Here is a 17,041-nt window from a genome sequence, read left to right as displayed (position 1 = left end):
TTTCCAAAAAAGCCTTAGTTTTATCTCTTCCAAATCAGTAACCATGTAAAAACATTCAAATGTTAAAGATCCTCAGCATTTATTAAAGAGCTGCATATGCAGTGAAATGCTAATTTTACTAAAAATCCCATCCACTTTAAAAAAATAATACGGTCTGAATGTTTAAAAATAGTGTTTTGAAATGATTGGAAATAATTTCTTCTATTGGCAGCTTGATGACACAAGAGCTCTCTACAAAACGATGCTGTCATGTTATAAAAAAAATGAAAGCTACAGAAAAGGTGTATGTTCCCAACCTTAAAATAGCTGTATTATGCCTAATGCTGAACATCTCATGCAAAGCAAGACAAAGATGAGTGAAGCAGCAATGTGACCTAACATAAGCAATTAACTACATCAAAAGTAATCTGTTTAAAGGATTAAAACCTCTATTTTAAAATCAGATACTGAGTGAAGAATAGTAGAAACTGAAGAGGACACAGAATTAGGATAATCCGTAAAACTTTTTACTGCAGCTGGTTAAAGCACCTGGAATGTTAAAGAATAAGCTGCTTAGTCTGAATTTTACAACATTCATTTATGAAGTCTCAGGAGCCTGAAGCTACAATGAAAACACATTATCCTTTTATAGCACATATTTAGCTCATGAAAATAATCTTATTGTCTGTTTAGTGAATTATCACTTTCATTTTATGCTTCAAGAAATTATACACTTTGTTAATAGAAGCTTCAAGAGTTTACAATTTCCAATTTTTATTATTTTTTTTGTATTCCAGTTTCAAAATTGAAAGTAATCTCCTTACTCCTTGAGCTCTGCCAGAGAAGCTGAAATCCTGATGTCATGGCCCAGTAAGTAGAGAGATGTAATTAAATCACTCCACTGGACTAATTCACCAAGTGGGCCACCACTAAATGCATTCTCAGCAATCTTGAATCCAGATTCCTTCGTCAAAAGCCCCAGATGAACAAGAATCTGAAAAGAAAAGTTATATGTTAGTTAAACATTAAACGTGCAACTAGTATTCTTCACAGCATTTTCTCTCTCCCAAATTCCAACTACGGACACACATAAAAACCCAACCAAACTAGGAAGCCCAAACAAACAAAAACAATCATCAACAACAAAAACTCTAACACCTCCACCCTAATTGGAGACCCTGTAAATAATTTAATTCTGTAATAAATCTCTAGAACAGTAACCGTAAGAATGTTACCATATTCTTTTGCACTGTGATATGCCACCAGATCAGTAACAAAACACCTAAATAAGTGTTATTCACAAAACATGTAATTCTGCACAGAAAGTAAGTTGTGGTTCACATTAATTTCTTTTGTTTGAATAACCACTTATATTCTCAAGTAGGATATACTTGCTTATGCAACAGGACAGTTTAGTTCAGGAAGGGTATGCTCTTTTGGACGAGCCATTAAGGAACTTGGAAAGATTGCGTAAGAATGACAGGATGCTTTATCAACCTCTTCTCTGCACTGCCACTGGAGGAGAGTTTTCTCTGTTCAAGTTCCTTGAAATCCGTGCTTGCCTTTCTAATGAAGCACAGAAGCTGAGTTCCAAACACTTCATTACATATCTGGACCGCTCTTTGAGTGTTGATACATATAGTGCCAAGCATAAAACCCCCAAACACTAGAAAACCTTATCCTTCACTCTTTAAAAAAGGAGCAACATTCATAAAAACATCTTGTTCTAATCTCTGCTCCCAGAAGAGAACTGGACACATTAAAATGAAATCACCATATGTTTGCAGAGCAACCTTAAAGGACTTTTAAAAGCAAAGAATCTAGAGCATTCCATCAAAACTGACTGTACAGGGCAGTGCTGCTGCTGTTTATTTTTGAGTTTATGTATTCTCAGATGTTATATTTCTTTAATAAAACAGCCTGCAATGCTGCTTGAAAGAAAAGCATTGCTCCTTGACAGAGTGAGCCTCCACAAGGACTGTGATAGGTGACAAACATGAGAGCCACAATATGGAGCCCAGGTCTCCTGCAGGGACTGAGAATCGCAAGCAAGGAGCTGAGCTGCAGACAGGCAGCCTTCAGAGGGGGTAGGAACACAACTGTGACTGTTGCTCAGGATTGGCTCCAGTAAGCACAAGGCAGGAAGGGAAACCTTTGTGTTTAAGAGTTTCAGTTTTATCTTAACTGGCTGAGGTAATTAAAAAAAATAAGAATTCAAATTAAACAGAATTTTTGATTTCAAGAGTCTCACAGACTTTAAACTGGACTCACTACAAGTCAAAAGAGACCCAATCAAAAGTGGCGATCAACTTCAAGTCTACTCCAATCCAAACCAGAAAGATGGCACGTAAGATTTTAATTGTGGACAAATGAGATATACAACTGTTGTTTTCTACAACTATGTAAAACATTCCAGTGTAATCAGTTTGTGGTAAATTTACAGTTTGTTTCTTTAGAACCTTCTACATAACTTCTCTTTTATCCAAAATTAAAGATGTTAGAAAACTTATTCAAAGACTGACTTACTGAATGTATAAAAACTATGTGTAAAGCAAAAAAACATTTTACAAATAATTTCAAACAACAAAATACTCCTTGAAAAGAGACAAATGTACAAACGTGAGCCTTTTACACATATATTGGTATTTCTGCTCCAAAGTTACGTTTGGAAAATTTAGCTTAAATAAGGCTAAATGATTGCAAGTGGCAAGAGTAAAAAGTGTTTTAACTTACCTTCTTTCGTTTTCTCTTCTCCAAATTTTGTTTTTCTGCAAGTGATTTAATTGCTTCAATCCAGGTATCAGCCATTCGTCTAATGCGTAACATCATCCACCTGAATTCCTCATGCCTTGACATCATTTTGTAGAGAGGATCAAAGTTGATACGAATTTCAGCCTTCAATTAAGTCATTAAAACAAACAAAAAAATGTTATTGTTCAAACTGTGTACCTTCCAGAAGTGATGAAACTACCCAAACATGAATTGTTCCGTACATTATTTGTTGTTAAAAAAAAAAAAAAAAAAAAAGATAATGCTTCTTATCCTAAAGTCAAGATTTTACTTTACAATTACCTTAAAAGAGGTTGTAGCGAGGTGGGGACTGGGCTCCTCTCCCATGCATCAAGTGATAAGATGAGGGGAAATGGCATCAAGTTGTGCCAGGGGAGGTTTAGGTTGGATATTTGGATATTAGGGGAAATTTCTATATTGAAAGGGTTGGGTGGCGTTGGAATAGGCTGCCCAGAGAAGTGCTTGAATCACCTTTCCTGAGGGTTTCCAAGCTATGTGTAGATGTAGAACTTAATAGCGTGGTTTAGAGGTAGACTTTAGTACTAGGTTAAAGGCTGGACTATATGATCTTAGAGGTCTTTTCCAACCTGAATGATTCTATGATTTTAGTTCAAGCATTTAAGATCTCTTTATTTAAATAGACATTTCTAAGCCATATAAATTACTGTTCTTTTTATTAGTAGTACTTGGTAGCACCAGAGTAAGTTTGCAATGTTTCACAATGTATTTATTTCTGCAGTAGAAGATTTAGTTTTGTTCATGTGTTTGCAAAAGGAGGCTAAAGTATCTCTAGGACATGATATAAATTCAGAAAATTACACCGGGGATTCAGATATCATCATGAATCTTCAAAATACAAGGAAGTCTCTTATAATAATAACATTAAGGCAGAAACATTGCTACAGTATTCCTTTAAAAAGAAATATTCATTTTAAAGCCAGACTAATGCAAAACAATTGGTTTTACAAAGTATGACATTCTACACCAAAATTCTATAGGCGATGTTCATTTGCGGCCCAATAATTATCTTAAAATACCTAAGTGCTACATAATTAGGCTGTAACAGTTTAAAAACTCTACTGCATACTGAGTTATTTCTAAAGGAAAAAATCAAAACCTTACAAAACTGAAACGTATATAGGCCTCTTCTGTTACAGCATTGTTTTATATAAAGCCCAGACTTATGGGATAATAAAAATAGATAGTTTCACATATGGTCACTTAATACTGGTGAAAAGTCTATGGATTTGCAAATTTTCTCAGTATCCGTGTACAATATTACATAAACTAAAACACTTAAATGTTTTTAGTGGAAATCTGCCACCAAGACAGCAGTATGACTGGAGAAAATATGTGATGAGCTACATATACATAGTCAAGGATACTGTCCTTCAGTTTTGAGGAGCTGAGGAATAACAATAGTAAATTCTAGTCTTACTAGCATTTATGCGGCACAGGCTTCCAGGGTCTTTTGATTGAACAATTACTGAACACTCATGTTTTAATGCTTTTCTTACCACTGCTCTTTGATCGGTTTCTTCATTAGGATTTTTTGCTCTCCAAGGTAAACGAGGACACCAATTTTCAACCTGCAAAACAATCAAATTAAAACAAATCATTATTTTACTTTCAGCTGCCCTACCAAACTCTGACTGCCTTTATATTGCACTTTCCTATGGTTTGAATAAGACATCAGCTGATTAGTAAGTCACTGCAAGGCAAAACCTGCCTTCTAAGAAAAGCTTAAGACGACTTTTTGCAATTCAATTCTCCTTTAACCTTGCAAATTTGCAACTAAAAGTAGCATTTAGATATTCATTCATGATAATGAATACATGATAGAAACCCCTTTCAAGTCAGAGGTCAGCTGCTAAATGCTTTTTCTGAGCAGTTCCTAAATATTTTCAAAAAGCAGTGAATTTTCTATGCTTCTAGACCTTACAAAACATATATTCTATATATACACATTTCCCATCTGCCTAGGCTATCTCTGTAAAAAGACTGAGAAAAAACAAGGATCAGAGTTCTACCTTGTAGAAATCTAGACAAAAAATTGAAAGAAAGATGAATTTAACAAAAAATCTTATTTGATAAGTAATAGGATAATAACTTAGGTAACGGCATCCACAAGTACTAATAGCCATAATTCTGAGAGAAACAATCCATGCAAATACACTACTTCTACTATTGTCTACTAGAAAAACAACAACGGCTAGTAGGTAGGGAAGAAACAGCAAATGGATACAAGTCACTGAAACTGCCTGTGCTTTCCATAGGAATCTCACTTGTCCTGTGGAATCTGTATAACTCATGTGAAATAATTAGCCCATTCACTGTTGTGAAGAAGGAATTTCACTGTTGGAGGCAAACCCACGAAAGCACAACAGAAACATAACTGCATTGCAAAAAGGGAGGGTCCCTCCAGTCGCAGACCTGTAAGCCTGAAGCATTAGAGATTGATACCTTAAGGCTGTACTGAATGATTGCCTAGAAGACCAATCACATGAAAATAATAAATTACCAAATATCACAACCTCATTAAATAGAAGAAATGTATCAAGCGTAGTTTTCTCTGACAAATTACATAAAAGCCTTAATTTGAATGCTATGAATTCATCTACCCAACATATTTAATGCAACGTTTGAAAGCCATGACATGAACAACCTTATTTGAAATACCTGATTATTCATTGAACTCCAGCTCTGGAAGGATACTAGAAATTGTAGCAATTAACAGTCTTAACTTTAGCTGTGGAATTGCTACTAGAAAAGAGTTGTATTAAAAATTGCGCACAGTCTCAATTTCTCTCTCCTTCTGTCAGGGTTTTAGCTGGGACAGAGCTAATTTTCTTCATAGAGGCTCACACAATGCTGTGTTTTGGATTTTTGATGAAAATAGCAGCAATAACACAGCAATGTTTCAGTTGCTGCAGAGCAGGGCTCACCCAGAGCCAAGGACTGCTCAGCTCCTGGTGCTGCCCTGCCAGCTCGGACTGGGGGTGCCCCAGGGGCTGGGAGGGGACACAGCCAGGACAGCTGGCCCAGGCTGCCCAGAGGGACGTCCCACACCATGGGGCATCATGCTGAACAATACAGTACCTTCGTGCTTTTAGTAATATTCCATTTTCCTTCTAATTTAAATCAAATTACTGAAATACAGCTCACAGATAAACATTGCAGGAGTAGACTCAAAGATATATCACAACTTGTCTAACAGTCATTTTTTCCGTGTTGGTGTTTAGTCAATTCAATCTGAAAACAGTAACAAAAAACCAAGAGCTACAAAAAAAACCCACAACTTGGCTCACCAGAAGATTTTTAAACACATACTCTTCAAAGTATGATGGTTGTCTCGTTATTTTCAGGACTGGTACGTGAATGCAGTAGGAAGAATGCAGAGGCATTCTCTTATAGAAAAAGGAAAGGATTTGCTGATTTTGATAAGCCAGTGGCTCGCAAGTGAGACCTGTTAGATGTGGGATATTAATTAACAGGAGCACCCAGAAAGCAAAGATTAAGACCAAAAACGTGATATACAGGGGGAGGGGAAAGAAGATAATCACTGTATTAACTTGACTCATGGGGAAGCGGGGATGGAGAAGCAACGTACTGACTGACACACTCACTAAGCCATGTGCAACCTAATAGCGAATTTCAGGTACTTTTGAGCAATAACCATCAGAGGCACACACACGCCTCCAGGAAGAACGCATTATGATGACCAAAACAGCCAAAATGCTGTTGTGTTGATCAAAACAAAAGTGAATTTTGCAGGCAATTAAAGAAAGAACTGGAATTACTGTGTCGTGGTTCAAAGAGAAAGCGAGAGGGAAATCAGAAGGTGATCAGAGTCACGGCAGGGTTTAACACTCGCACACTGCAGCTTACTCAGAAGTTACTTTCAGAACACAGAGATATCATCAGACGCAGAACGAAGAAAGCAGAAGTGAAAAGCTGTAGTAGAGAAACCTACGCAAGTCGTAATACCTGCGCTTATAAAGGTGCCCAGTACTCATGAAATATCACACTTCTAACGAAGACGAGGTTTTCAGAGGGAACAGAGAGATTTCTCTGTTTCGGGTTTTTGCTTCCCTGTTCAGTGCGAGCAACGGATGATCAATGATTTATGCTCTTTGGCAGAAGAGAGGGGGATTTCAGCCTAGGCAACTACACAAGTTATCTAAGACTTGAGAGGCAGCCTTTGTCAAACTACTGGAAAGGGGAACAATAGCACTGACAGGCTTAGACTGCAGAATTTAACAGCCTGTTGATGTGACGTTACCTACACAAGAACTATCAGGCTGCTAAATTTTAATTGCAGCTTTACTCAGGAAACATGCCAATTGTATTTTCATGTGCATTTCAAGTAAAAAGCTTCCAGTTAGCCATGACTTTGGATGGCACAGTGTAAAATTAAGGTCTACAGCAATGTAATAGAGGCAAAAGTCCTCAGTAAAGACTGCTCAAATATCTTGTAAAGAAATAGGATCTGTCAGAGCGAGTCCAGACAAGGGCCATGAGGATGATCAGAGGGCTGCAGCTCCCCTCCTAGGAAATGGAAGGCTGGAAGAGTTGGGGTTGTTCAGTCTAAAGAAGAGAAGGCTCCAGGGAGACCTTATAGCAGCCTTCTAGTACCTACAGGGGGTCTTCAGGAAAGCTGGGGAGGGACTCTTTGTCAGGGGTGTAGTGATAGGACAAGGGGTAATGGCTTCAAAGTGAAAAAGGGTAGGTTTAGATCAGACATTGGGAATAAATTCTTTACTATAAGGTTGGTGGGGCACTGGAACAGGTTGCCCAGGGTTCGCAAAGAATAGCACAAGGATTCCTCTCACTAAAAATGAAACCTCAAAGGGTTCGGTAGTTTCCTTGGTTGCCTCGTGTGACCAAATACGGTCTGGAACAGACAGCTACTGTACTCATCACTTCTGAGCAAGCCTCACAGTCGTTCGTCTCAGCTTCAGACCAGTAACCACTGCCAAGCCAACTTCTCCGAAAACAAAGGGAGGTGCTCTGAGCATCCTTCCGCATTTCAGTAACTATGAAAGGATCTTTATCTCAGAACTTGTGTTTTACCTCAGGGAGCAGTAACCTCCAACTATAAATGTGGTGATAAAGAAAGGTGAGCAAGGACTAAAACCATTCAGACTGGTTTGAGTGAAAGCCTTTAATCTCCTTGGCCTTATGCGATACAGAAGCACCAACAGCACTGCCTGCTCTGGGAAAAGACCTGATGCTTGGAGCTTCCTTCTCTCCCCTTGCTCTCACGGTGCCCAAAGGAAGTTTTTCTGTGGGACCCAACAGCTTTCATTGAAGCTATGAGGGATGAGACAGCAAGGTGGTGGGGAATGTGAGGGGCTGAATTAAGGATGTGTGTTGCAAAACGTCTTCTGGAAGCTGCTGCAGTGGGACATGAAAAGAAAAATAATGCCTTGGTTAATTTTAGACTGTACCACCTAACTAATGAAAAAAAGTGTGCAGGAAATGCAACAGCATAAAAGTGTACCTCATCCTGGGCCAGGAATCTTTATGATCAAGTGGCATGTACAACAGAAAAAAATTGATGTGGATACTCATACATACACACATATGCATACATGTATATGATTGTAAGTAGCAAGACTACACAGCACATGCATAAGGCTGAAGTATGAAGTTACAAATATGGTATTGTTGCCTACTGTTACGGATGTTTTCCTTGTCATGGGAAATAATGACAAACGATTATTTTATCACTAAAGCGTGTCTAGATGAAATCTGTCAGAAATGTACAGACACTGCAGCTTTGTATTTGTTTAGCTACAGATAACCACATGGCCAAAAGCCACAAGTCTGAACAAAAGGAAGGACGGCAGCAATGTTTGTTCAGATCTTGCCCTTGGACATTTTTATGCATTTTACTTGATCATTTAAGAAAAAATACATAAGCTCATCCCTGAAGAAGGAATTGGGACGTCTCTCCGTGCTTTCCAGGACAGCCTCTCTCTCCCTGGGTTAGCATCAGTTCCTCCTCTAGCTTCTTCTCTCCATAGCAACTGAGTGCTCTGCTGTTCTGCATGATTGGGTAGGAAGGATGTGATAAAGTACAGAACAGCAGTTACAGGAGATTGTTGGGAAGCAGCAAGTGCAGATTTGAAGACTGCCCATTTTTTGGATGAGCAATATAAATGCTAAGCTGTTTTTCAGAACAGACTATATTTATCTTTCTCCTGTCATATTTCTGAATAAGAACAGCTGTGCCTCCTGTAACTAGTGTCGAATTCAATGCAAATCAAATGTATTGGGTAGCCTCTGATCATTCTCAAGAGACTAAGTCCACCTGAGAAGCCTAGCGTCTCCTGCCTGGTTCTGAATCACAGTAGACACAGCACTGTCTAGAGCATATGTAGATAGCTCCGTAAGGTTAGGTTACATGCTACTTTAGAAGCCCAAAATTGTTACGCAATTCCAGATATTAGTGGGAAGTGCTCTGAGCTGCTTAAACTGAATTACAGAGCTCCTCTAGTCCCAGACAATCCCCTTTCACAGTGAGAATTTACCTTTACGTAGCTTACTGAAAAATGAGTTAACACGGAAAAAAAGAACAAAAACCCCAAACAAACCTAGACAATCAGAAAAGTATCTCAGAGGCTTTGCAGCTTTTATCTGTTCCAATAATTCTTCCTTGGAAATGCAATGAGACTGGAGAGATGTTAGGATTGCAGTGCTCAGCTATATTACAGAGCAAGGACCTTGATTACACTCCTAAAAAGCCAGCAAATCTCTGTAGCACAGGCCAGTCTGAGCACCTTCCAAACTGAATGCAAGTGTACTCTGCCAGAGGCTCTCCACAGCCACAACTTCAGGAAGTCCATTATATTTTCAAAGAGTACTAGTGGGAGCTGGACAAAGCAGGAGCTGAAGGATACTCGCTGAACACCTGGCATAAACTTCATTTTGGACTCTTCTGAAGGAAAGGTGCGGCACGTCTACAGGGAAACTAAAGCCAGTTTGCAATTCAGGTGAGCAGAGTTATTGCTCAGTGTAATTCAATCCACAGTGAAGTGCTGCTATTAAGAATCTTCTGTCAATAAGAACAGGAAATAAACAACACTGCAATACCTGGTGAAAGACAGTGCATCTTGAAATTTATTGGACAGTATGCAGGTAGGCAGAGAAGGTAACTCAACGTTCACTTAGAAAACCCATTTAGGCATTTGAGGCAAATGAAATGCTACCTTTGGGAAGGTGACTTTCTCCGCTCCTCCAGAAGCTGTAACATCTACATGTTGTTTAGCATTTGCTCAGTGATACGTAATCATTTTGAAGATGGGACAAAATCTGTGGTGTGTAAGATGACTGCGTGCTTGTTCAGTGAAATTGAGAAGCGCGTACAGGTAGCGTTGAGAGTTTGTTTCCACAGGCAATCCCAAACGGTCTCTTATCTAACTTCAGTAACGTGCGCTCAATTTTATTCCTCTCTTACATTGGCATCCTCCAACAAGACAGAAGAATACTAATCCCTGTTTAAAAAGTGCCCAAGGTAGAAAAGATAACTGAGCTCCAGTCTCCCAAATCCAGGCCAATATGCTACTGGATGATTTGGGGACAAAGTACTGAACATCATTAGCATTTTAATTTCTTAGGAACTGTAGAAGTTTAGTGCAAGCTTTTGCTAATTTACACTTCAGACAAGAATGCTATTTTTGTCTTTTTTTTTTTCTTTTAAGTAATAGTGTGGTATTTAAGGAAGTTGGTTCAATGTTACGTTATGCTGAAGAAATGGAAATCGCTAACTCACCTCATTGTTAGAGATTATCTAACACATGCAGCAGCAGTTGGGGAAATGGGACTTCCACACAGAAGCTAGCAAACTGCAGTAAACTAGCAAAACCACAAGGATTTGAGGAACCTGCATAACTGTAATTACCAGATGTTTTCACTATTTCACTAAAACACGCCTTAGACTAGAGCCTGCATTCTGGGAACAAATCCACATTGAAAATCACCTTCAGTCTGTATTGTTCTGCTCAGTTCCTTCACAGAGTAAAGAAAAATATTACTGTAAAAAAAAGCGTTGTTTCTATCAGTCTAAAGAACTAAAAATAAGAATTCTCTCCAGTGGTATTCTAGGAAACATGAAAAACTACAGAAGTTTCAAAGACTGTGTTGCTGAAACAGCTTTTTGGTCTTTTGAAGCGTTGGATCCACTTTGAAGAAGAATACCAAACATTACACTTGCACCTGAAAGGTGAGTTTGGGATCCATAGCCTGGGATCTTCATGGTAGCTGCCCAGCTCCAGCATCAAGTCTCAAGGGAGCACAAGAGAGCAAAACAGAGGGAGCTTCCCTGGACTGCAGTAACTTGCACCACAGCCACTGTCTCACCAGCCGGCACAGCAGCAGTCCTGCTCCTGGGTGACAGGCAGTCCTCTGAGGAAACAAATGTCTAGATGAAAAAAAGGAACAAATAGATCCCTCCACCTTTTGTTGTTATTAAGCTGCGAAACTGTGCCAAATTTATTTTCTAGAAGATATTTTCTGAGGTTTCATTTGTCAGCTGCAAACTAGCATTTTGCAGTGAAGCATGTTTTTGTGCTGTCTAGAATTCATTCTCTCTCATTTCTCACCAGAAGCAATGCCATCCATGAAAGTTTTAAGTGTGCCAATGACATAGTGTTAACCAACTGACTTTTTCATAACTAAAAAAGGTTAAAAGGAAAAACTCTTCTCAATGGATAAGTTTGTATCACAGTTAAAAGGAAACCAGGCCACAGTTATTCAGAAACCTTAGAGTTAGCTTAACTTCCTTTTCAACTTTTGCCATTTCTAATCCCTGCCTGCCTCTGTCCTTCCAGAAAACACAAGTCTGGTTTTGCTATTCAGGACATTTATTTCTCCTCCAGTCTTTCAAAGGCTCCAGCACAATTAGAGTACTGCACGGTTGTGCATCGTCCACCTGGAGTGACCTGGTGCCTCCAGCAAAGCAGCTGGTTAGAAGTGCAAAATCCTTGCAGCTTTATCTGCAAGTGTGTACAGGATACAGCTTTAAATTAAAAAACTAAACCTGAACGCGTTGGACACCTTCTTGCTTTCCCTCTGCTGCCATGCTCACCTCCCAGTCTGCTCAAGCAGCCAAGACACCAGAAGAGGAGCGGAGAAGAGCTGTTAAGCTAGCTGTCGATGACTCGTACTCCTACGGGAGCGCCGTCAAAAGCAAACCAGAGGAGGCAGAGCTGCTAATACTTGCATTTGTGCAGGCTCTGCAGAAAAGACGACTTGGATTTTCACTGTGCTGTTTCTATTTTGCAGATACACAGTGACTACATAACCAGGGCGTAGGACAGTTTTATTCCTAGCTGTGTTTCTAAGGCTTTGCATAAACCATGGGCAAATTACTGTCTCTCTCTGTGGTTCTGACCCATATTACACAATGAAAAGTAACATTCTGGGCTCCTCTGTTTATAGGTTTGAAACCACTTTACAAGAGAGAGGTGAGTTTAACGTATAATATCCTAATAGAATTGCTTTAGGAGAAAAAATCAGATCCCGAAAAAGTATGAAAGAGCATGTGTTCTTGTCACACTAGACTGCAGAGATGATTTTACGAGCAAAAGTAGACACACACAAGGATGGTCCAAGGGCTACAGCACCTCTCCTATGGAGACAGGCTGAGGGAGGTGGAGTTGTTCAGCCTGGAGAAGAGAAGGCTCCAGGGAGACCTTACAGTGGCCTGCCAGTACCTACATGGGGCCTGCAGGAAAGCTGGGGAGGGACTCGTTGTCAGGGGGTGTAGTGATAGGACGAGGGGCCATGAAACTTTAAGTTGAAAGAGTGGAGACTTACACTGGATATCAGGAAGAAATTCTTCACTATAAGGGTGGTGAGGCCCTGGCACAGGCTGCCCAGAGAAGCTGTGGCTGCCCCATCCCCGGCAGTGCCCAAGGCCAGGCTGGATGGGGCTTTGGGCAACCTGGGCTGGTGGGAGGTGTCCCTGCCCATGGCAGAGGGATGTAACTGGAGGAGCTTTAAGGTCCCTTCCAGGCCAAACCATTCTGTGATTCTACATGTAATTTAATATTGCCTTTTCAAACAGAAGATGTTTACATAACCATTTTATTCCTAGATTGTTACCTTAAAGTGAAAAAAAATCTTAACAGCAATATCCTGCCAGAACCCTAACACATTTTGATGTTTTAAACCAGCAGATTTTACTTGAGAGCTCTGTAGGCACATTTATCATTCAGCTGTGCAACCATACTATAAACTGTCAACTCTTCATCCCTGTCCACTTTGACAAATTACTCTTGCAATAGCATTTCCAGTTATCCTTAGCAGCCAACACACCTCATAAATCCACATCATTGTAGTGTTATTAGAATTTCATTTCATGCTTGCATTCGCGAACGTTTAAGCTTTCAACCTCTGCTGCTGGGCATTAATCATGGAATTAATCATAGGATTAAGAATGCCAAATTTAAACTCAAGGTTAACAACATGCTCAGCCAATATTAGTTTTACATCCTGCCATGGGGACAAAACTTCCAAAAAAACGTGTAAGATCTTAGTCTGAAGTTCCCAAATATACCCACAGACAATGGTGCTAATTGTATCTTTGTTCCATGAGGAAACAAGAAGTTGCCCAAATTCTACATTTCTTCCTAAAGAAAAAATCAACTTCCTGCACCCTTGAAAAAACAACCATTTGCCCTCTGTGAAGTGACACAACCCTTATATTGGAAAAACATGTCCTTTAATTAATGTATCTATGTTATCTTGGCTTAAATTTTAGAGAAATACTACTAATCTTCCAAAATATTACAGGTAGCAGACCAGACTGTAAGAATGGACAGAAAAATGTAAAAGGTCTTACAACTATAATATTTATAAAAGTATTTGATACATTCTTATGCACATGGTAGGCAGTTTTTGCAACTTAAAAGTTATTTCAAATAGACTAGCTTATTTCACAACATTCTGAAAACTCAAGCTGAATGAATCCTCTTACACCATTTAACAATTACAAGATACATTTTGTCCACCACCAAGATAAAAAGTTCTCATACTACTTCTTTCTAGCTGTGACCTTAAAAGCAAGAAGTCAAGAACTCATAGAAGAATAACTGAACTGTTACTTATTCATATATTTTTATCCAGAAGGTTTAATGTTTACTAACTACATGATACAATATTTAAAGCTATCAAGTAATAAAGCTCTGCAGTGAGTAGTTGTAAGTGGTAACTTTTCCCTGCTCCTGAAAGTTTGATTCAAAATTTCCCTAAAAGCCTTGAAGTTTTAGCTGAACAAAATAATTCAAATACAACTTCTGCTTCTGTAACAGAGTTCCAGGTGCAAATCAGAACGCCTTTATACTAGTTCCTGTAGGCTCAGTAGTTCATTTGAGGAAGGTACTATTCAGCACTGTATACGAGTATAATACAATATGGTCCTGATCCAAGACTACAGGTCCTAACTGTTGCAGCTGAATAGCTACCACATGCAATAAGTAGTGAGGAAAGAAGGGTTGGGGCCAGTAAGAATCCACAACTGGCACTACACCTTCGTAAACTTCATTTGTACGTGAAGGAACAAGTGTTTATGTGCCTACAAAGACATCTTCCTACATACACTTATGTTCTTAAAAGATACACTACACTAAATAGCATTTCACTAACTAGGAATAGTATTTGATAAGGAACCTAACAAAAGTCCTCAAAAATTATTTTATAAAAAGATTCTGTACTTAACATTCTTTATATATCACTACACTTTAAAACTGGATCCCCTCCTCAAAGACAAAAGAAAGTTGTTTGTTTTTGTCAACACAGGAGTATTTCATAAACAGCCTTCCTGGCAAGCTGAAGCACACTGTTTTGGAGCGGGAGAACACAGTACTGTAACTGATGCATGTAAAAAGTGGTTATCTGTATAACCGCATGAGGAACATCTGCATTCTGAAACATATGACACATTAGGAGCAAGAGCTAGTCGCATTTTGCCACGGGGTTGAGCTGAAAGATCAATTATGAAAAAACTAACAGCATCAACTGAGTCTTCAAAGCTGATGATTAAACAGAAGATTGTCACAGAAAATACTGTGACTCAACAGGAACACAAAATAATAAATATGTCATTTAAGAATACCAGAGATTCTCACATTCAGTTGACAGGTATTCTCATTTCTAAGATACATTTGCATTAAAGACATGAAGCACCAGCTGGCTGACAGTGTACTACGGCACTAATATAAATCCACTAATGCTAAAACAATCTTTTAGTAGAAACTTCGATCAACTTCAGATGATTATGAAACTGTACCTTCAGCTTTTATGAAAAACAACAGGATAAATAATACAGTCATACTGGATCTTTTCCTACACCAGCTTTATAGCCCATAAATAAATCAACGCGAAGCGCTAGCAATGTAGTGAGTCAGATTTGTGATAAAACCCAGCATTTTTTATTTCTTCAGATGTGTGTTTTGGACACACATTTAACTATTAATGCTGCTTAAAGCAGTGCTCTGAAAAGTTCAGCTACAGCAAGCTGAGTAACTTAACAGAATCTGCTTTCATTATAACTGAGTTACTCATATAATAGACTTACTGTTTTCATCTCTGATACTTAAAAACCCATCCCTTCCTCCTGGAATCCTGCAGAAACTGTGTAATTAATATTAGTTCACAATTCCGCAGCCACATTGGCTCTCTCAGTTCTTTACAAGTAGGAAGCCACTAGGTATCAAAACTTGTGCCCAAATCAGTTGCCACAAGTTATCAGAATTTTACTATTAAGAAAGAGGTCAAGTCATCAAATACATTTGACTATTTATTTCTGGCATACACACCACAAGCTAGTGACACAGAGTGACTAGTGACTAGGAGTTCGCACTAAATCTTGTTTGACAGAATTTCTTCTTGGAAAACAAACATTACTTAGGAAGTGGGAGATCTGTGGAAAAAAACTACAAAAACACCAGGGCAAGCACCTTATTCAGCCATGTACAAAACCGGGCTTTAAGCAGGAAGTGAGCATGCTTCCTAGGAGGACGTACTACCGCATTCCACTTTCTAAATTTCACACTCCAAACACCTCCCCCTAAATTTCCTATCTACTGCTACCTTAGGAGCTACACAGGAGACAACAGCAAGCATTCAGAGGCAAGGGTCTATGACTGAACTCCACACTTCATTTTTATAGGGTATCTCGTGTGGACTCACTGAGCAGTTGCTGTTTACATCACTTCAGTTACAAACATTAGAATTCTCCATGCTAGTAACACCTGGTGGACTGAAGAAAAGCAGTAAAACACTTCTCAATAATTCTGTTTTAATAATGTTTTCCTCTCTCTAGATTTTTTCTGAAGAACGTTATTTGTTTTGAAAAATGTTCACATTTTTCATGAACAGTTACCAAAAGCTAGGGAGGCACTATGATGTTCCCCTTATGCAGATAAAAAGATTACTGACCTCACTGAGGTAAATAAAAAAGGAGCACGTGGACCCATCTACACCGTAACTTGCGTAACAGGGATCCGATCGCCACATATCTTTCATCCACTGAAACAGAACAAAAACAGGGTTACGTTTAAGCCTCACAGAATATCTCTGAAACACACTATTTCACACTGAAGTCAGGAATAACAACGGAAAGCTGCAAGCCACTATATCCAAACTGATAAAACTCTCAAATAACAAAAAGGGAGTTTTATGAATATTTTGCAGCACGCTACATCTCAGCATTCAACTCCGCTGGGGAAGTAACTACATACCAGGTGTGGGTACAGTTTGCACAAACTGTAAGCCAGGCAAGCAGAGGCAAATACCAAAAGGAGAATATAATCAGGATTCATATGTATGGGTGTGGCTGGAGCTGATTTTCATTGCACCCCATTACACACGCTCCGCAATTTAACTGGCCATTTTAGTTACCAAGACAGTAATCTGACTCTGCCAAGAACCGACCAATTCTGCAGAAATAAATAATTCATTTAACTTCTTATTTTAACATACAAATGATGTACTACATAGCCACCACACAGCCCATTTGTCAAAATGGATCAAAACAGATTTATATACAATCGTATTTATTTTAAATAATATAGTGTTAGAATTTTATTTAGAGAAAAAAAGGTAAGGAAATTTCACATATACTTCGCCAGCTTCACTTTCAGAAATAAATCCTAGTATTTGATAATTATATGAAAGTACTCAACAATTTTACTTTTATCCCAACTACTAATACAGTTTCCTTACATTTGAAATGTAGTTTGGAGAAAAAAACAAAAACAAAAAC

General features: G+C 38.7%; 1 protein-coding gene across 4 annotated transcripts in view; it reads right to left on the bottom strand.

Moving 5' to 3' along the window:
• The window catches only part of MGAT5 (alpha-1,6-mannosylglycoprotein 6-beta-N-acetylglucosaminyltransferase), a 119,378-nt gene that overhangs the window by 40,025 nt on the left and 62,312 nt on the right, over nt 1–17,041 (bottom strand). For all 4 annotated transcript variants that reach the window (XM_040562511.1, XM_040562514.1, XM_040562512.1 and 1 more), the window contains exons 5-8: nt 16,216–16,305; nt 4,287–4,358; nt 2,713–2,874; nt 804–973 (exon numbers count right to left, since the gene is read on the bottom strand). In XM_040562511.1, coding sequence (XP_040418445.1) covers nt 804–973; nt 2,713–2,874; nt 4,287–4,358; nt 16,216–16,305 — 494 coding nt within the window. The remainder of the gene's footprint in view (nt 1–803; nt 974–2,712; nt 2,875–4,286; nt 4,359–16,215; nt 16,306–17,041) is intronic.

This window comes from Cygnus olor, chromosome 6, assembly GCF_009769625.2.
Source record: "Cygnus olor isolate bCygOlo1 chromosome 6, bCygOlo1.pri.v2, whole genome shotgun sequence".
In the NCBI taxonomy this organism is placed as follows: domain Eukaryota; kingdom Metazoa; phylum Chordata; class Aves; order Anseriformes; family Anatidae; genus Cygnus; species Cygnus olor.
Note: the sequence above shows the minus strand (reverse complement) of the source record. Positions and strands in the feature narration are given on the sequence as shown.